At 54.2% G+C, this 21,002-nt stretch overlaps 1 protein-coding gene across 1 annotated transcript in view; it reads right to left on the bottom strand.

Annotated features, from left to right (window-relative positions):
* Positions 1-21,002, bottom strand: part of COL22A1 (collagen type XXII alpha 1 chain) — a 241,976-nt gene that overhangs the window by 152,549 nt on the left and 68,425 nt on the right. The window contains exons 15-20 of the mRNA XM_062189414.1: positions 19,979-20,023; positions 7,137-7,190; positions 5,678-5,722; positions 2,471-2,515; positions 2,179-2,208; positions 1,896-1,949 (exon numbers count right to left, since the gene is read on the bottom strand). Coding sequence (XP_062045398.1) covers positions 1,896-1,949; positions 2,179-2,208; positions 2,471-2,515; positions 5,678-5,722; positions 7,137-7,190; positions 19,979-20,023 — 273 coding nt within the window. The remainder of the gene's footprint in view (positions 1-1,895; positions 1,950-2,178; positions 2,209-2,470; positions 2,516-5,677; positions 5,723-7,136; positions 7,191-19,978; positions 20,024-21,002) is intronic.

The raw sequence follows: 21,002 nt of genomic DNA, 5'->3' as shown, positions 1-21,002 counted from the left end.
CATATGGGCGCTATGGTTCTAGTCCTGGCTGCTCCTTTTCCCATTCAGCTCTCTGCTATGGCCTGGGAAAGCACTAGCAGATGGCTTAAGTTCTTGGGCCCCTTTACCCATGTGGGAGACCAGAAGAAGCTCCTGGCTTCGGATCGGTGCAGCTCCGGCCGTTGTGGCCATCTAGGGAATGAACCAGTGGATGGAAGACCTTTCTCTCTGTCTCTCCCTCTCACTGTCTGCAACTCTATCTCTCAAATAAATAAATAAAATCTTTTAAAAAAAGAAAATATGCACAGAATGTGATTATGCATGTATCCCAGAAAGAGGCTAGGACAGCTCCCTCAGGACTGAGCAGCACTGGGCATAGTTAGCTTCGTATTCCTTTGTGGGAGCCATGAGGTAAGCTGATTCCCACTTGCACATGATACAGGAAGCCATGATGTCTGTGCACTCAGTAATGTAAGAGCATGGCCTAGCTGCTCAGACTGCTCTGGCTTCACCATTCCACTCTTATTTTTAATAGTTGTGTACCTTTGCTCAAACCTCTTGATTTGTCGTGTCATCACTGGCAAAAATATGAAAAATAGCCACTTGTCCTTTACAGACTGAAGATGCACACATTTGCATATTCAACTACACTGGTCAATGCTTGCCAGTAATGGCTCTGAAGTAAATATGCTCATAGAATTACTGATAGCATAGCGCATTTCTTGTATTTCCTACTTTAAAATTTCTCAACAGTTAGGGCAATAGTGGACAGCTCAGTTCTGGGGAAAATGAGCCTTGGAGAGCTGATGGAGACAGAAGGTAGCTTCACTGACTCAGAATTTTATAGATGAAGCTGTTCTTCAATTACACTGGAGTTAAACATCATTTAACCTTATTCTGACTTTAGCTCAGAAAAATGGCATAAATGTATGCTAATGAGAAATGGGCCTCAATAGTTTAATATGACCTTCACTTACAAGTAGGCATTGTTTTATGTATTTGAACAAACTTGAAAGAGGGAGCACTCTATATCCAGAAGACACAGCCTTATGTAGGGTCTCCTGTGAGTTTCCTTTATTTTTATTAACTATCAGGTCTGAACTGACGTCAGAAAATGGTCTCGGGCTTCCCCGATTGGCCTCTTCTCCAGCTGGCTCTTTAGACATCGCTACTCTCTGAGCATAGGGGAACCGAGGCTGGGCTGTTCCACGCCTCTGCAAGGTCAGTGTCAGACATGGGAACAGAGCATGTGCATTCAAAGGAAGTTCACATTCAAGAGTGTAAGGTGCGGCCGGCGCTGCGGCTCAACAGGCTAATCCTCCGCCTTGCAGTGCCGGCACCCCGGGTTCTAGTCCCGGTCGGGGCGCCAGATTCTGTCCCGGTTGCCCCTCTTCCAGGCCAGCTCTCTGCTGTGGCCCAGGAGTGCAGTGGAGGATGGCCCAAGTCCTTGGGCCCTGCACTCCATGAGAGACCAGGAGAAGCACCTGGCTCCTGCTATCGGATCAGCGCGGTGCGCTGGCCGCAGCGGCCATTGGAGGGTGAACCAACGGCAAAGGAAGACCTTCCTCTCTGTCTCTCTCTCACTGTCCACTCTGCCTGTCAAAAAAAAAAAAAAAAAAGAGTGTAAGGTGCAAAACCACCAGACAATAGCATCTGGAGCCTGAGCCTGGCCTGTGTAGGGCTGTGGTCTCTGAAGGCAGCAACCCAGTTCCGCGCCTGGACACTCGTGACCTGTGCCCCTGACTGCCTCCTTGAAGCTCAGTTCTTCACGTGCGAGACGGAGACGATGACAGCTCCTGCCACTCAGGGTGATGTGAATGCCTCTGAGATAGCACCACGCTCAGAAATGGGAACGACCATTTTCTAGGCCCAGACGTGTCCAGAGTGGACCCTGGGTTGGGGGAGGGATGACTTACCGGAGCTCCTGGTGGCCCAGGTGGACCTTGGTGTCCTCTTGGTCCTTGAGCGCCCTAGAAACACAAACACACATTAACCACAACTCCACCTCCCTATGACCAGGGCCACCATGCACGGCCCCTCCCCAAGTCTAAAGTATCTTCCCAAGTTCCCAACAGGAATGGATGTAAAGTCAACTCCACACGACTCTGAAAGCCTCCAATTGAGCCCAACCCGATAGCTGTGGTCTTTGTACCGCGGCTGTAGACTGAATCCACAGTGGAGGGACCCACGGCCACTTACCTGTTCTCCCTTCAGGCCCTCTCTCTGCACCTAAGACACAAACCAGGCATTGGCAAAAGCAGTGGCATTCGCTCCACAAACCAACCACTCCCCCACCCATCGAGAGTACTCCCACGGCAGTGTAGTGCAGTGGTTCCTGACTCTTCACGGCTTTGGTCTCATTTTTGGTGTTACAGGTCTATCCAACGTATGTCATCAGAAGAGTTCTGCTTTATTCTCAGAGGTGAGGGCTCTTCCAGCAACTCAATTCTATCCCCGCATTAGTCCATGACTTCAACTCTTTGTGACTCACCACAGAGCCTGGTAACCCAGGAGGTCCTGCAGGTCCCACCTCACCCTGCATAAAAATAATACACACTTCGATATAATCACTCAATGCCCCCACCCTTGCACGACCCTCCCTTATTCTTGCAAGCCCAGGGTTCATTTCCTTTCCTGTGTTCATAACACATATGGACATCATGCCTGGGCTTCGTTCCTCCATATAGTATTCACAGCTCTCTGTGTCTGATTCATGTCTGCACCCAGATCATCAGCTTCTCAAGGGCAGGAGTCTTCTTTCCTCTGTTGTACACATCCATCCTAGTGCCTAGGACTAGCAGGTGCGCTGTGAATAGCCCAGGAACTTGCACAACCATCTGCTGCTTGTGAGCATCCCTCAGTGAGCTTCTGCGTGTAGCAGGCACTGGGTCAGGCACAGCTAATAATAGTGGTGATACCTTCTGGCACGTTCCTTGTGCCAAGATCGGGGTTACTCACATGACCAGCATTCAATACATATTTATCACATGAAGAACTAAAAACCGCTGTGACGACCCCACTCCCCTCACTCATTCATTATATACAGGAGACTTGGGTCAGGCCTGCTTCTCTTCTGTGCAAATCACCTGAGCTATGACGGCTGTGGCTTGACCTGATTTCCCAGGGCGCAAACAGCATCGTGGTTCTAAATGAGGAACATTTGTCAACTGTGGCAATAGAAAATCTCTAGTTCTTTTATTCCTCTAAAGCTAAATCAAGGAGACTGCATATAGCAAATGACCTCACCTAAGGGCTAGGAGACTTTTCCTTGTATCTGGAGCCTAGCTGGGAACCACACAACCACTTATTCACACTCTTGTTGAGTGGTTGGGAAATGAGTCACTGAATAACTATGAAAGCATCTCTGACATCCGGAGGCTCGGGGCTAAGATGAGTGGCTCGGGGCGCACCTGCCACCTCTCGCTGTAGTCAGGGTGATGTTTTATGGACTGGGACTTTCGTTTGGCACCAAAACGGACACCATTACAACTTGTCTCCCTGATTCTGCTATCTTCCGTCTTTGCCTCCGAGACTTAGAAAAAAAATCGCCTTGTTTTTTCATAGCATCAAATGCTTTCCAAAAAATTGTTTTTCCTTAATGTAGCTTCCTGCCTCACATGCAGTAACTGAGTCCTGCCTCAGGTGGCTCCGCATCAGATTGTTGTCTCCATGCACCCCTGTACACACGTGCACACACACTCTCACACACGTGTGCACGCACTCACACAGCCCTTTGTGGCATTCTATCTTTCCAGACACTTCCTTGATATGTAAACATGAAAATCCACACGTAATCAGAAGCCAGCTCAAATCTCCCCATTTCTCCAAAAGTGTTCTTTAAGCCTTCAGAGTGATTTCCCTATATTCTCACAAAAACTTTTAAATTTTTTCTATATATAATTATTAGAAGACATTCTGAACTATAATGTTAGTTTGTGCGTCTCCCTTAAATATGTGTTTGTGTGTCAAGAGAAGGCTCTAAGTGACTGAATAATGAATATTCTGAGTTACAAACTGCTTTATTTCATTTATGGTTTCCATCACTATTATATTCATTTTATTGCTTTATGATTGTATTTATCATTATCAAAATGTGAGTTTTCCATAACAGTCATGAAATCGATGGACACTAACACCTATGTTGATCACTTGCAGCTCACAATATGAGACCAGATGTGCTGCTGTTTTAGTTATCAAAGAAAACTTTCTATCCTGGCCTTTGTCTAATGACTTCACAGGGACTAGCTCTCTTTCCCTAGGATACTACCTGTCCTCTGTAGGAGAGGAGAATCAGACACAGAGATCTGTCACCTGTGCAAGGTCAAAAACCTAGAAAGCAATGGAACCAAAAGTCTTCTCTAGAATCATTTCCTTCCCCCCATCATGTTCACAGTGATCAGTTTGAGCCCTGTGGTAACCGGCCTCACATGTACACATACACACACACGCATACACATACACACACATGCACATACATGTGCGTGTACATTCACACACAGAAGCACATGCAGCAGGAAACAGAATTGTCACCCACGTCCAGTCTTCAAGGAGGACTCCCTCTTAGCAACCTGAAAACAAACTTCTTTTGGAAGTTAGCATCCCTTGTCAAGGGACTGCAAAAATAGATTAAAATCCTGACATCAGGAAAACACAATGCTGCAAACCCCAACTCCAAAAATAGCTGCAAGGAGAGAGACGAATCCACTCGGGCTGAGGCCCAGGGGAGCCAGCGTGGAAGGCACCAGCCTCTGCAGGCCCCACTGCTTGGCTGGGGAGCGCTCAGCCCGGGCAGTCTACTTGCTGATTTATACCGTGGGCCCATCTGCCTCTATGCAGAGCCAGGAAAGCCTTTTTCCTTTTCTTCATTCTGCGCATGTGCCGGGAACGAGTCTGACTAGGACAACGACCTTCACCCAGACTCTGCAGTGAGCGTCTCCCAGCACAGGTGAAGCTGCTGAGCTCCCCACTCCTGCACCCATGCCTCCTCTCCCCAGCTGGCCTCTAATCTGGTGTCCAATGTCTGCCCAGGGGCCCGGCTAGGAATCTGCTGGGGCAGAGTACAGCCCAGACAGACCTGTCCGCCAGCAGCCCTCCTATGGTAAGCCTGAATCCAATACCACACCTTCTCTGTCTCCCTCTGCTTTATCCTGGGTGCCTCGGAAGGTTTCCACATACATTCTCATGACCACAGCACCACTGACCAAGACCTCTGAGCACTCATGTTGGCTGAGATGCAGGAGTGCTAACCAGCAATGTATTCAGCCACTGTGGAAGACACCCTAAAACAGTGAACCAAGTGCAATCTTGTTTATGAAAGATTCGGTGCATTTTCAACATTCCTATTCGGATTTCTTCTTAAAAATTGTATAACGTACAGAAGCAAGGAGGAACAGCTTGTACGAGGATGCTTTGTATTGATTCCTGAGTCCAACAAGCATTTTAAGTAGCTTTGGGTGTTAAGACATCTGCATGTTAGATAAGAGGTGCTTGGGTTCTTCTGTGGCAGATTTTTATTCCTAAAGGTTGAAACACAAAAGTCAAAGTAGGACAGCCAGAGACACCATCTGAGCCTCTGATGTTCAACTCTGCACCTGCGAGGAGCTCTGTGTTCCCAGATCCTCAGCCCGGGACCCTCCCTGGGGACCTGATGCATTCACCTGCACCTGCTACAGCTACATAGCTGCAGTGCTTGGCTTACCTTCTCTCCCTGGAGTCCTGGCACACCAGGAGGGCCAGGTCTTCCCTGGAAGAAAGCAAGGAAAGTTAGAAGCAGCAGTGGGGACACTGTGTGCTCAGTGGAGAGGCAGTCGTGGCCCAAGGGCTGGGCTTTTCCTAGGAAGCCAAGTCCCCTTAGACCAGACTTTCTGCGGTGTGCTTATTTCTAGAAAGTTCTTCCTCAATGAACCCAAATGCCGCATCTCCAGGCTTCCTCTGTACAGATGGTACTGCAGGCAGGATGACACATCCTGAGAGCAGAGAACCCTTTCCTAGGGGACAGAGAGATCTGGGCAAGAGACAGAAGCAGCAAACACAAAGCCGAGATCCGCCCTGGGTCCCAGAGGTGAAATCCAATGGAATCATGGAGACCCTGAGAGGCCAGGGGCTACCCAGGACTCCAGGGTCAGCGTACAGGCAAAGGCAGCCTGGACTCCATCTGGGCCAAGTGAAGCCCCCTGGAGACCCGGGACTCTCAGAGCTGGAGTCAGGGATGTTGAAGGCATCCCTCCTCCTCAGTGACCCACACAGAAGCAAGCCTTCCCTTTGCAGCACACAGTGGACAGGTAGAAAATAATTAATTTTTCAGACCTTAATTATTTTACCTACAAGTTGACATTTTTTATAAATAAGTTAGTTGGCTAAAATATCATGTTAAATTATATATACTATGCAATGTATTTTCCTAATGTCTTCCAAATGCATATATGGTTTCAAGTTTTATTTAATTTATACCTTTTAAAAATGTATACTTTATAACCCCTTACATAAGTAAATTCAGTCACTCTTGGAATGGAAAATATATCACTTGGTTTGAGATTCGGATGCATGAAAGTTCCTGTCCCACCCCACCCAGCAGCCACCTGAAGTCTTTGCCCAAGAAACCCGAAGCCCAGTGACTTCCTTGTCTGTCCTCTGAGACAGCCAGGTCTGTGTAAAGTCATTCACCCATGCCCCACGCCACTGCACTCCCCCCTCTGATCCCCACTGCACCACGCATCGCCCAGACATCCACGCCAGCACACAAGAAGTGTCTTCACTGCTCTCCATGTCTGCCCACGGTTCCCCTGCACCAGTGCACCCTGATTTACTCCGCCAGTTCCTCAATGCGCACTGGGCTGTTTCTAGCCCTCAGTCTGTGGACAGGGCTGCAACAATGCCCCTGCACACACATGGCATTAACAGGTGCACCTCGTCCACAGCCCTTCCTGATAACATAACCCACGACTCAATGCAAAATGATTCAAAGTGCCGTCTTTGCTGGGAGCCCTCTGGCTCTGGAGTTCCTGGAGGTCACATCTGGCCAGACAGCTGGGATCTGGTCATGAGGCCTCCAGCTGAGCACACAGAAAACCCGGGGCCAGGCCCTGCACAGCTTACTGGCAGGTCTGGTCATCCCTGACCCTGGCTGAACCGGCCCACCAGCACCCACGCCCACCTACCTGCTCTCCTGCCTCCCCAGGCTTCCCAGGGAATCCATCCAGGCCTCGCTCCCCCTGACAAGAGAAGGAAAACAGAGAAATGAAGACTCAGCTGGAGGGAGGGCAAGCCAACACTGAGTGCCTGACAGTGCCTGCTCCAGGCTCCACACACACACACACACACACACACTCAGCAGTGCTGGGGTTGATGTGTGCAGAGGGTCAAGGAGCATCGGCCAAAGGTCAGAGAAGCTGAGTCATATCCTGCTCTCATGTTCCACACGTGTGCCGAGGGGTGGCCACTCCTCATCTCCTAGGTCCTTGTGGGGGTCGAACAAAAGAATGGGTGAGTTCAGTCTGCCATGCGGTCTGCAGAAGTGCAGGTGTATTTTACGTACTATTCACTCACTCATTCTGCACATCCACTGTGCTCCAGTGTTTGGAAGGGACCTGAGAGTTGATTGTCGGCCAGGAAAAAGCCATTATCTGCTGACGGTCAGAGCGAGCTGGGCTCACAGCGTGTCCTGGGGATTCGGCATTGGGCAAGTCCCCTTTGTCTCTCTGTGCTTCACGGGATGGAGACGATCCTCCCCTCCCACCATAACCAGGATGAGGCGTGGGGTGACACTCAGGTGCTGTGCCAGCCCATTGCTCCTGCGTGCACACGGTCTCCTGTGCCTAGGCCCACACACGGGGTGGGCTCCACTCCTGGGGTAACTCGGGTGCAGCCTCTTGGCTGGTGACATTCCTGGGGCCACAAGGACTCAGCTGGAGGAAGCAGGCAGCTTCGCTGACAGGTGGCAGTGCACGGACGTGGGTGGTCCCACGTGGCATCCCAGCTGCCACGGCTTCCTTCCTTGCCCCCGTGTGCTGCGACTGCCGGCCCCTGAGAGCTGCAGTTTAAACGTCCCCTTCCTGACCACTTGCTCTAAAGCGGTGCCCTGCTCTACTGCAGCATGGTCTTGTCTCCACCTCCCCAGCGTCCCGAATCCCACCTGCAGTTATCACGCGTGGTCCCATCCCTCCGGCTCACGGGAGGACAGGAGCTGTGTTCCTTCTCCTTTCTGTGCCTTGGTGCCCAGCCTGAGCCTCACGGCGCAGCCCCATTTGACATCCTCTGATTTCCGGAAGCTGACATGCAACAATCACTGTGAACACTCCTATTTCTGTCATTTCACCCCCAACCCCTGCCCTCCTCCTCCCTCTGAAGGGCACCGCCTCTCCTCAGGAAGGTGCTTCTGTCCCAGGGACACGGGAGTTTGGGTGTTCTGCCCGCTCTGCTGTCCCTGTCTTGGGTGGGGACCCAGGGATGCCAACCCGACTCTGTGTTGTAGCCCTCCCTGCCCGGGTCAGCTGGGGACCTCCTGCAGGTTTTCCTCCTCGGTGGGGTCCCCCTACTCCTGTGGAGACGGTGGCTCCCTGGGGAGTGGTTCTCTACCTGGGTCTGGGACAAAGTCAGATGCAGCCCAGGTCAATCAGGGGACAAAGGGGGAGCTGCCGGCTCAGTGCAGGGCCCCAGCAGCCTCGGACGATGGCCCCAGGTCCCCCACACCCCACACAGAGTGCCTGGCTCCTGGGGTCGCCCCTGCCTGCCTCAGCACTGCAGCTGCATCTGGGCGGCCCCATCTTGCATCCACAGTAACCTTCGTCACACATGGCTCCCATCCTCAGAATCTGCTAAGAATGACATATTACAATACTTTAAAAATTCAGACCATTTTACAATATGGGAGCCAATGCTGTGGTTTAGCAGGTATAGCCACCACCTGTGAGACCAGCATTCCATTCATATCCTGGCTGTTCCACTTCCAATACAACTCCCTACTAATGGCCTGGAAAAGCAGCAGAGGGTGGCCTAAGTGTTTGGGCCCTGCCACTCATATGGGAGACCTGGATGGAGCTCCTGTCTTCGGCCTAGCCCTGGCCTGGCCCAGCTCTGGCTGTTGCAGCCATTTGTGGAGTGAACTAGCGGATGGAAGATTTCTCTAACTCTTAAATTAAGAAAAGTTGACTGTGTGAGTGAAATACACATCTTTTCATCCAATGATTGTTCACAGGCCTTGCTGTATTCCTGCCAAACTAGGCTCTTTTAACTTTTTGTTAGATTCCCTACTTAGTGGAGCATTAAGCCTTTGACTAAAATGTAAATTAGGGGCCAGCGCTGTAGCATGGCAGGTAAAGCCGCCACCTGCAGTGCCAGCATCCCACGTGGGCACTGGTTTGAGTCTCAGCTGCTCCTCTTCTGATCCAGCTCTCTGCTATGGCCTGGGATAGCAGTAGAAGATGGCTCAAGTCCTTGGGCCCCTGCACCTGCATGGGATACCCAGAAGAAGCTCCTGGCTCCTGGATTTGGATCGGCACAGTACCAGTCATTGCAGCCATTTGGGGATTGAACCAGCAGATGGAAGAGCCCTCCCTCCCTCCCTCCCTCTGCCTCTCTGTAACTCTGCCTTTCAAACAGATAAAATCTAAAAAAAGTAAATTAAAAATATTATCTCAAAAATGTAAAAGATGAACTATGGAAACATACCAGAGCAGAAAGGCGCAGCTCTGCTTTCAAGCAAGATTCTACAAACATTGTTTTTGAATAGTCTCTTCGTGAGCGAGCTGGGGGATGGAGGAAATCACTCAGCAAGTCTGCACCTGTTGCCGCACTTCGTCTTTTCCCAAACGTCTACTGGCCGGCTGGAGAGCCAACAACAGGTGAAGAAACAGAGGTCCAGGGTTGAAGCCACGTGACCCCAGCCGGGTGCTGGCACCGGAGCTGAGGGTCCTGACCCCTCATCCACACAAGTTCTGAGCAGGGGCTCCTGGGCGTGTCAGGCTCTCCCCTTGCTCCCTGCGGTGGCTGAGAGCTGCAGAGCCCAGGTACCCCTCCCCTGTTCACAAGGAAGGGCACCCACAGCCTGGGGGTGCAGCTGGTCCAAGGTCACATGGGAACTCAGCGATGGGAGAAGGACCAAGATCAAGAGCTCTGCTAACTTCCAGCCTAGAGTTTCCTTTCTAAAAAGATTTCTGTTTATTTAAACGGGATTGTTAGAGCGAGGGAAGGATGCAGAATAAGAACGAGATCTCACATCTGCTGGTTCACCCCCTAAATGGCCACAAGGGCTGGGCCTGGACCAAGCCAAAGTCAGGAGCCTGGATCTGCATTGGGATCTCCTACGTGGGTGCCCGGTGCCCAGGACGAACACTTGGGCCATCTTCTGCTGCTTTCCCAGGTGTTAGCAGGGAGCTGGATTGGAAGTGGTGCAGCCAGGCCGGACTGGTGCTCACATGGGATGCCGGCGTTGCAGGTGGTGGCTTACCCCACTGCGCCACAGCATCAGCCACAAGTTTTATTTCTGCAGCAGGCTCCTGTGCCCTGCACCACCCTGGAGCCTGGCACTTCCATGGTGCTCAGAGCACGGGGCGTGCGGGCCAGGCTCCATCTCACACTTCTGCCTGTACACAGAGGGCTCTCCCCAGTGCCCAGGTCCCCACTTTCTACTTCTTTGCACTTGCAGGATAAGATGGGGTAGGCTACAGCCAAGAGTGCTCCCAGCTGCAGCTCCGGACAGCTGCAGGTGCACAGGGAGGGCTTGGCTGGTCGTGGTGTCAGCACATGGAAGGCAGCCAGGCGGACACGCTGGCGCACGGGCAGATGGGTTCATCACAGGGGGACAGAGAGGAATGGGAATGAGAGACCCAGGGAGGCGGGGGAGGAAGTGAGCTGGGAGAGAGACGGGGGCGGGTAGAAGAGAGCACAGCAGAGACAGAGGGGCGGGAACAGGCAGAGACTGAGAGCCAGGAGAGTGAGACATTCAGAGAAAGGACAAGAGAAACAGAGACACAGAATAGAGAGAAATAGATTTCATAGAGAGAGATGGAGAAGGAAACAGAGACAGACAGGAGAGGGAGAGGTAGGCCACAGCAAAAAAGAGCACAGAGAGAGAGACATAGAAAGAGATAGGAGAGGGGGGGGGGAGACAAACAGCAACACAGAGACAAGGACAGAGAGAGGGAGAGCGAGAGACGCAGGACCAGGAGAGGCTGACAGCAGCATGTGCAGCTAAAAGGCCGGCAAATGCCAGCTCAGCCGAGGTGGCAGCAACAGAGCAGGACCACGGCTGAGGCCACCCCAGGGCCTCCCACTGGGCTGCTATACTGCAGCGTGGGGCTGGCCAGGCTTTGTACCCCACAAGGATCACACTTGCCCTGGTCCAGCCTGTGACTGACGTGGGCACTGTGCTGGTGGATGAGGGCATAGAGCAGGTGTGAACCTTGGAACCTCATCCAAACCCTGGCCCTCCCACTACCGTGCTGTGGGCCTTGTAAAGGACACACGGATAGACTCTGTGTGCCTCGGTTTCCCCACCTACAGCTAGGGAGCATCCTACGAGGATTCTTGCAAAACCCCTTGGTAAGTGAAACTAAAGAAAGTTTGAGTGCAAAAGATTGTGAAATCCATGCAGCCTTGTAGTTATTTACCCAAAAAAGCTGCCGTGAGGATTAGGTGAGGGAACCGTGCACAGCAGGTGGGAGGTTTGCAGAGTGAAAGTTGGTAAGGCAGAACCAGAACCAAGGGCATGGCACAGGAGAAGAGGAAACAAGTCAGCTGACGGGGACAGGCCAGAGGGGCACGACCCAGGCAGGGAGGATGAGCGCTGGGAACAGAAGGTTGGAGAGGGAGCCAGAGCCGAAATAGAAGCCAGGCAACCACGTTGCCACCACTGACGGGCTGCCTCTCTCTGGGTTCAGCTCCCTCTCTGAGTTGGAGAATGAAACCTAAGAGACCAGCTCTAGGGTCTCCTCTGGTTCTCACATTCTTTACGAATAGGGAGATGGGTGTGCATGAAACTACAGGATAATTAAGTCTTGTTCTCTTCCAAGTCCTGGGTGTGAAACCAGCTCTATAACCTTTAAAATGGACGACCATCGTATGACTTATCATCTCCACAACCTTCAAAGGAAACCGGGTCTTGGAGACTGGGGGCAGCACCCTGGGTCAGACTGTTCAAAAAGGGAAGACCTGGAACTTCCTGTCTCAGCACCAACCCGGGCTCCCAGTCCACTTGCTGCAGTTCTCAGTCTCTGACAGCAGAGGGAGCTTGTGTTCTACATAAAGCTGAAAACCTCACCTGGTTTTCTGCCAGCCCTTGACGTTAATTTCTGAAATGCTGAGGCTGATCTGACATTTACTGTGGGAGGGGGAGGTGGGGTTGTCTCTCACCCTTCTCCCTCACACACGGGGAAGATCTCCGGTCAACCATCGCCAGGACTGAAAACACCCAGAAATCAGCTGCAGCCCTCCCTACCCCAAGCCTCCAAGAAGCAGGGCAGCCTAGGGGCCCCTCCTGCTCCTCCAGTGACAGCCTCCTAACCCACTCCTCACCCAGCCTCCTCCTGCCCGCACCCCACCCCCTGCAGCCTCTAGCCCCTCCTCCTTCTTGGCACCCATCCATTGCCTACTCCGTGGCCCAAGCAGTCTCCCCATAACCCAGTCCTCGGCATCCCTCCACCTCCTAGACCTCAAGGGCCCCCCTCCTGCAGGATCCATCTGGCCATCCATGGATGTCTGTACCAGCTCCCCGCTCTGCCACACCAGCCCACTCCTGCCCTCACCCGTCCAGGCTTGGCCACAGGTGTCTCTGTCCTTTCACCCAGGGTCAGCAGGCAGCACAGGGCGCTGGGAAGGGTGTGTGCCCTGGGGAGATGCACACAGACACCCACCTTCCCACGCTAATTCCATGGCCTCTGGCACGGACCCTAAACCCTCACAGCCACCACACGTTTGCTTATTAAGCAAGGCTGTGCCCGTACCGCGGTCACCTTTTGTCTGCTTGTTTCTTTGTCTGGAGTTGTGAAGAAACAGAGGTAAAGTGACCCTAAGAGAAAACCACCCAGGGCAGACAACACCATCACAACCCAACTCAGGGCCCCCTCCTCCTGCAGACTCCCCTGTGTCCAGCATCCCCATCCCCAAGCAGAAGTGTCTCTCCTAGAACCCAGTCAGCTCCCATCTTGCCTCTCTCCCAACATGTGAGCCCCTCTCTGCCCTGTGCGTGGCACGACTTCACTCTCCCACAGGGCAGTACCTGCATCAGATGTGTCACGTGGCCCCCAAGGGACCTGGTGGGCAAAGAGGCTCAGAAATGAATGAGCCCATGCATTGCATCAACTCCCCTGACTCAACAATGCAATGGACACATGCAGACGCACACACAAGGGAGCAGTCAGTGTGTCCTGACTGGGTGGTGTGGCCTCAGGGCACAAGCATGAAGGGAGCGTGCCCTCTGTCTTGAGGGAGGTCAGGGCCAGTCTCCCAGCATGGGAGCCACGGCTGCAGCCTGGGATCTGAGAAGGGTCCCAGGCTCATCACAAGTGGTGAGGACAGTACCACCCTGACCACCCAGCCCATGCGGAGCTCTGCAAACCCATGGTGCCCAAACCCAGGGACTCAGGATCCCTCAAGTGACTCCACCACCATCCGCCCTAAAGAGCCAGTCAGCCTGGAGGCACAGCAGCCGAGCAGCGGGCACCTCAGAGCGCCAGCTGCAGAGTAGCTGCCCACAAGCACCCAGCAGCCCCTCCCCCAGTGTCCCTGTGCACCTGCCCCCAGTGGATGGAATGGACCACTCTCCTGTCTGTAAAGAACAGCCCCAAAGGTGACTTAAGGATGGGCTTTTGTAGGCAGGGCTGGGGGCCGAAGTGGAACGGCTGGGGGCGTCCATCTCTGCTGGAAGCCATCACCTCCATTCCTCCAAATGCCAGCATCTGTCACACACCATGTGGGCACCCGGTAGGTGCCAAGCCCTGTGTTGCTCTCACATCCTGTGTGACCCTCAGAGCCACATCCTGGGATGCGTATGACTATCCCAAAATATTCCATAAGGGCACAGGCACACAGAGGCTCAGCGCTGGCTCAGGTCCCAGCCGGGTGACAGTCTTGTTCCTCTGGTTCCACAGCTGGGCTCTCCCTACTCGACCAGGGCCGCCTTGCCCCAAGCCTCTGTTTCTAAGCTGGGGCAGGGTACCTGGACAGCCTCAGGCCTCCAATGGCCCCGTCACTCACAGCTGTAAGGGGAATGCTATTCCAGAGAGAACTGGGGTCCACAGTAGCTCAAGGTCCCTCAACACGGGGACCTCCATGTGCCCACAGACGCTCCAGCCACCTTACTCTGCCTCCAGAGGCCACTTCAGGAAAATGCCCACAAGGAGTTTCCTCTCTCTGCAGAGAACACCCCATCCTGGGGCCATGGGGGTGGCCTCAGTGATGGAGGGACAGCAGCGCTCCCAGCTGCACGGTGCTGGGACCCTGGCCCAGCTCCATGCCTGGTGAGGCCAGGCAGCAAGGAGGACATATCTCAGGGGAAGGGGGTAATATCCTGCTTGCTGAGGTGAGACATGAGACAGCTTCCTGAGGAAGTGAGCTCTCGTACGGCCCCATCAAATACCAGAACTGGAAGGGCATCGAGCATCCCAGCTTCACATCTGACAGATGGGGAGTGGAGGACCAGGAGACACCAGTCCAGCTCCTACTACCCGGGCATCAGCAAGGCAGTCAGGAGTCCCAGGCAAGGCAGAGCTAGCACAGCCCATGGGCTCACATCCCCTTGCTTCTCTCCCCCCCCCCCCATCTTCCTTCCTCTTCCTCTCCCTCTCCTTCTCCTCCTCTCTCTTTCCCTCTCTCTCCATTACTCTGCCTTTTCAAATAATAAACAGAAGTTTATTCTGGCACAAATTTTTTTCATAATACATTTTCCATTAACTTCTCGAAGTCATCTTGTATGGAGAGCCCACACTGTTCTAGAGCTCTTCATAAACATTAACTCAATGCTACCCTCATGGGTACCTTCACACTGTGGATCCCTTTACTCTCTGGACTGAAAAACTGGCCAGGGTCCCACCACGTGCAAAGCTCAGAGCTGCGGTTTAAATGCAGGCTCCATACCACCTCATGGGCTGCCCCATGCACGGTGCAGCTCCCGGCAGGATGAAGAGACTCGGAGGCTCAAACCGCCTTCTGGGACCTCACTGCAGGTGGCCTCCACTTGCTGAGTCTCTCCAAGAGTGGCTCCTGCAGGGGCCAGGGCTGGGAGCCTACTGGAAGAGAGAGCCCAGGGGAAACACGCCCTCAGCCTGCACTTCCAGCGACATTTCAGGTCTGCCCAGCCACGGTGGGGATGGCCAGGCTGCCAGGAGGAGCTTGTGGCCCTTGCTCTCCTTCTCAGGCATGGGAGACACACGGATGCGCTCAGTCTCCCCGGCTGTGCAAGGCCAGCTCTCCCCGTTCCTGCTCAGTGTGGACCAGACCTGATCATGTAGAATTTTGGCAGGAAAGCAGCATTTCTTGATGGGACACACATTTTACAATAAAAGGCTGAAGTTGCCTGAAAAAGGGGCGGGAACAGGCTGTGGAGAACGAGGTACTACACGTGCAGAGACTGAATGTCCTGGAGCCCAGGTGGGGCAGGGAGTGCGCGACAGGGATGTGCTGGGCACTGCGCTTCTGCCTCCTCGTGAGCCTCCGTCCTGCAGCTAAGGAAACGCCGCAGCCACTCCGGGGCCGCCCCAGCGTGGGAAGCAGAGGGCTGGCCCCTCAAGGCCTGGGGCTCTCAGCCCTCTCCTGCCCTCACCACACTTCAGAAGCTGGGCTGAAGCCGCCGCACCCAGGAAACCTGAAGACCAGTGCTGCAGTGGTGATGGCGTCCTGCTCGGGGTCCTCAGGGAGTGCTTCCTCTGGGACACTTCCTAGCCAATGTGATGGGCACACGTGGCCTCCCGGGACTCTGTCTCTCCCGTGACTTCATCCAAGCCCGAGATCCACAATACATCATTGAATCCATCATACCGATGCCTATGACACCCAAACACACACACCTGCTGGTGGAAGCTCGGAGACCTGACTTCGATCTCCGTCCTTGCTTGGTTCCTTCTCCCCTGCTGCTCAGAGCCACCCCAGGGGCCAACCGAGGAGGACTGGCCCTGCCCCAGCAGGGAAGACACAGGTGTGAGTGTCATCCTCAAGACACTGAGGGTCTCACCATTGAGGGTGGTGGCTGGGTGAAGGACACATGAGCGACCAAGGCACGCAGACGCGCAGGCTCTGGGGCAGGCCGAGGCCCAGGAGCACCTCCGAGCCAAGAGCTGGGGAAGGTCATGCAAATCCTTGTGGGTCGCATGTGGCTGTGGGTTCATGACGGAGGAATGAACGGATCAACCCACTTCTGCTCCCGGACCAATTGATTTAACTTTTTGAGTGAATGGATCAATCCATTTAACTTCTTATGCAAGACCTGCATAGGTTTCTTGCATCAGAGACCACGCTTACACTACTGTGTCTCCTGGACGGCACATTTTTTTTTTTTTAAATAAGCACTTGAAACCCAGTTTTTAAAACTTTTCAGGGTTTCTGCAGTGTTTGTTCACGAGCCAGAAGACACCATGGCGCGGGAAAGCGCCTTGCGGGGGGCTCCGGGATCGCAGAGGCCAGGGGCTCGGGCTGGGGCCTGGCACATCGATCTTGCAATGCAAGGACAGCAGAGTCCCAGCGAGGAGGGTTTCGGTTTTTTTTGTTGTTGTTTTTGAATTTCCATTTCCCACTTCAGAGCAGCGCTGGACCACGTGGCTGTTGGGCCACTGATGTCAGCCACAGCCCCCACGAGCAGCAGCACCGTGGCCCTTAGTGGCCTGCATCTTCCAGATGCCTTTTTTATAGGCTCTGCCAAACCTGGGCTTTGGCCAGGGGAGACCCCTTGGCCTTGGCCCCTCAATGTGGAGGAGCCACCTTCCTAAGGCTGACCAGGGCTCTGGGCTCCATCCCTCAAGGTGCCAGATGGGTATCTGACCTGGGACCGACCACCACCAAGGTTCTGAGGGTTCCTGGGGGTCGGGATCCCCTAGGTGCAGCCGTCCACTCCACGGTCCTTTGGTTTCCACACCTATGCTTCACCATCTAACCTCACCTGGGGCTTGCGGTTTGATGGAGCTATTTTTCATCTATCAACATCACTAACACCTCTCAGGGGCTGCCTATGTCCCAGGCCCTCCCCTCAGCACTCATGGCCATTTGCCGAGTTGACTTTATACACATCCTATCTTGCTCAGTCAACTCCTAGAGCTCTGAAGGCAGGGGCCTGTGTCCCCATGGGCCTGGCCAGCAACTAGCACTCAACACGGGGGGGGGGGGGGGGGGGGGAGGCTGGATGCCCGGAGGCCTGCTCCAGACCCCAGGCTGGGGGATGGCCCTGTACTTATAAACGTGCCTTTAGGGGATGGCCAGTCCATGGACCCCACAAGCCTGGGCTTAACTTGGAGCCTCAACTTCCCTCTTGCTTCTGCTGCCCAGTCCTGCTGCGGGGTCAGCTCCAGTGCAGGGATCACACGTTGGTCCCTTGCTCCCCGAGCCCCAGAGCTGCCTGTGAGCCCACGCCGCTGCATGCCACAATGCTCCACTGTTCTGATCAGGGAAGGGGCAGAGTGCCACAGAGAGAAGACACAACCAGTGAGCAACCAACTGTAAACACCTGGATGCCATCCAAGGCCTGGAGAGATGCAAATCCTTTTTTTTTAACAGGCAGAGTTAATGAGAGAGAGAGAGAGAGACAGAGACAGAGAAAGAAAGGTCTTCCTTATGTTGGTTCACCCCTCAACGGCTGCTACGGCTGGCGCACTGTGCCGATCCGAAGCCAGGAGCCAGGTGCTTCCTCCTGGTCTCCCATGCGGGTGCAGGGCCCAAGGACCTGGGCCATCCTCCACTGCCTTCCCGGGCCCCAGCAGAGAGCTGGACTGGAAGAGGAGCAACCTGGACAGAATCCAGTGACCCAAATGGGACTAGAACCCGGGGTACTGGCGCCACAGGCGGAGGATTAGCCTAGTGAGCAGCAGCGCCGGCTGAGAGATGCAAATCCTAACGACAAGGGCACGGAGGTGCTGCGTAAAAGTTTCACTTATTAAAGTCTAAATGATTGAAACTAAACAAGCACAATCAATGCCATGGAGCCAGCGCTGGGGGAGGACACCAGCCCCTGCCCTCCCTCCCCCCAAGTTACACCACTGACCAAGGCCACAGGCTCGGTTTCGTGGACTGGTGTTTTGACTCCTGCAAAAAGCATTCTAAGGGAATGAACAAAGCTATGGGCTTCAAAATATCCACCAAACCAACAACCTGGCAGGAACCCTGCATTATCCATCCCAGGGAATGGGGATCCAGGCTATGGTTACTCACAGGGGAACACAGAGCAGTCAACACATGTTGTCACGACTGTGCAGCAGCACAGAGCAGACCCTGCAGACAGGACCGCCAACAGCACACAGAACTGCACGTGCCCCGGGGGGAGTCAGTATGTGAAAACTATCGGGCCCCCGGCGGCGACTCCAACAGAAAACCTGCCCCATGCTCGTCGCAGGTGTATCAGGATGCCGGACGATGGGCTCTTGTCCAGACTTTACAAATATGTTGAAATAAAGGAAATGGCTTCGAAAGGAAACATCCTTATAATACCAGGAGAGAGCCCAACATTGTGACCCAGCAGGTAAAGCCACAGCCTGAGACAGCGGTATTCCCTGTGGGCGCCAGTTCAAGTCCCGGCTGTACCACTTCTAATCCAGCTCCCTGATGATGGCCTGGGAAAGCAGCAGAGGATGGCCCAAGTGTCTGGGCCCCTGTATCCACATGGGAGACCCAGATAAATCTCCCGGATTTGGCCTGGCTCAGCCTTGGACATTGCAGCCATCTGGGGAGTGAACCAGCAGATGGAGGATCTATCTCTATCTCTATCTCTATCTCTAATAATATAAATAAGCATTAAAAAAAAAAAAACTAGGGGAACACAGACTGTGGAAGAGAGGCCAGGGCCAACTCTGAGGTGTCTGTGCTGGGCTCAGGGCAGGGGGATTGTGGGATACTCGGCCTCAGACCTCAGGAACTCAACCAACGGTCCTGGGAGGAGATGACTGAGCGTGGAGTCCAGGTGCAGTTTTGGGGGGTGGGATTCCTACCCCTCCTGGACCCTGAGCAGCCTCTGGCATCAGCGCACATGCATGAATCTTTTTTTTTTTTTTTTGACAGAGTTAGACAGTGAGAGAGAGACAGAAAGAAAGGTCTTCCTTTTTCCGTTGGTTCAGCCCCCAAGTGGCCGCTACGGCCGGTGCATTGCTGATCTGAAGCCAGGAGCCAGGTGCTTTCTCCAGGTCCCCCATGTGGGTGCAGGGCCCAAGCACTTGGGCCATCCTCCACTGCACTCCTGGGCCACAGCAGAGAGCTGGCCTGGAAGAGGGGCAACCGGGACAGGATCCAGCACCCCAACCAGGACTAGAACCCAGGGTGCCGGTGCCGCAGGCGGAGGATTAGCCTAGTGAGCCATGGTGCCGGTCAATGAATCTGACTTAAAATTTGTACAACCAAGTACCCAGGTTCTGAAGGTGCAGCTCACTTAAGACCTTGTCAGATAGATGTGCCCCGGATGAGAGTCTGAGCTGATGCCCAAATGTAGGTCACCAGTGCCACCGCTGTCACCATTCACTGCCCCATTTGTTTGAAACTCAGGGTCAATGAGGATCAGAGAAATTCCAGAACCTGACTGTAAGACGTGAGTCTGTGGCAGCAACCAGAACCTTTGCCGTCCCCACCCAGGGCCGTCCTCCAACCTCCCCAGCCCTGGGGGGGAGGACCGTGCACCTGCAGGTGCAGAGACCATGGCCTCCCTCACATGGCTGACGTTTACAGAGGGAGATGAACACGCTTTCTGCATCTGCCCTCGCCCAAGCCACACGTGCACACGTGTGCACATTCACACAAACACCCACACGCGTATACACGAGCCCGTGCAAGGGGCCAGGCCCCACGTTCTCAAAGGCTCCCAGGTGGAGACTGCAAATACCTTTTCTCCTGGTGTTCCTTTTTCCCCTCGTTCTCCTTGGAGACCCTGGTGGGAGACAAAGAAGAGTGGCATGGCATTCCCATCAGTGGCCCAGGTGGGAGACAAAGAGTAACACGGCATTTCCATCAGTGGCCCAGGTGGGAGACAAAGTGACACGGCATTCCCATCAGAGGCCCGGCTGCAGGGGCGGACATAGTTTGTACCGGCCGCCCAGTTACCTAACTGAAGCCACACCATCACTGGGGTCCTCTCTGGGGCCTGGGTGAGGAACACCGGCACCTGCCAGGCTAAGGGCTGGGGTGTCCAGACGCCATCATGACCGGGGTCTCTAGGAAAGGGCCCCGATGTTGACCGGGGCTCTGGCCCCCGTAAGCCACCTCTCCCACCTCCTCCTAGAGGGAGGGTGGGCCCCTGCCCCTCCCTGCGCCCTCCTCACCTTCCTCTAGGTCAGCTCCCAAATCCAGGCTGGGAACTCCTGCCCCTCTGTGCGTGTCTTGGTGGAGATGCCGGCTGAGACCGCGGCGGCTCTGAGTCCACAGTGTAAACACCATCTCTCCAACCCGAGCTGCTGTCCATCCCCGCCCCCTTCTCTGATGCTGCTCAGCCCTCCATTTCCTGCCTCCCACAAGCTGAGGGTCAGATCCTTCAAGCTACCTCCAAGAGCCCAGAGCAGCGCCTGCCACTTGGGTGGGCAAAATGTAAGACACATTTGCTCAATGAACAAACAACAGATGACCCACTGTGCCCAGCATGCGGCTGGCACAGGTATCTTGCAGCAGTTTTGCCCGAGGCTACTGCAACCACGCACAGAATAGCTTGGGATGAGTACACGCCCTGGCTGTGGCCAGGGGCACAGCACTGCCCAAGGAGACCGCACCAGCACACACTGAGGGAAGATGGCTGCTCCCGGGCTCATCTCTGCTACTAACTTCCCCGGGTGGTCACCTCCCTGCCCTCCTCTGGTGGGGAGGGGGCTGATGGACATTCCTTTGATACAGGTGTCAGAGGTGACAGTTCTACCCAG

Source organism: Lepus europaeus, chromosome 4 (assembly GCF_033115175.1).
Source record: "Lepus europaeus isolate LE1 chromosome 4, mLepTim1.pri, whole genome shotgun sequence".
Taxonomy (NCBI): domain Eukaryota; kingdom Metazoa; phylum Chordata; class Mammalia; order Lagomorpha; family Leporidae; genus Lepus; species Lepus europaeus.
This window is presented reverse-complemented; position numbering and strand designations above follow the sequence as displayed.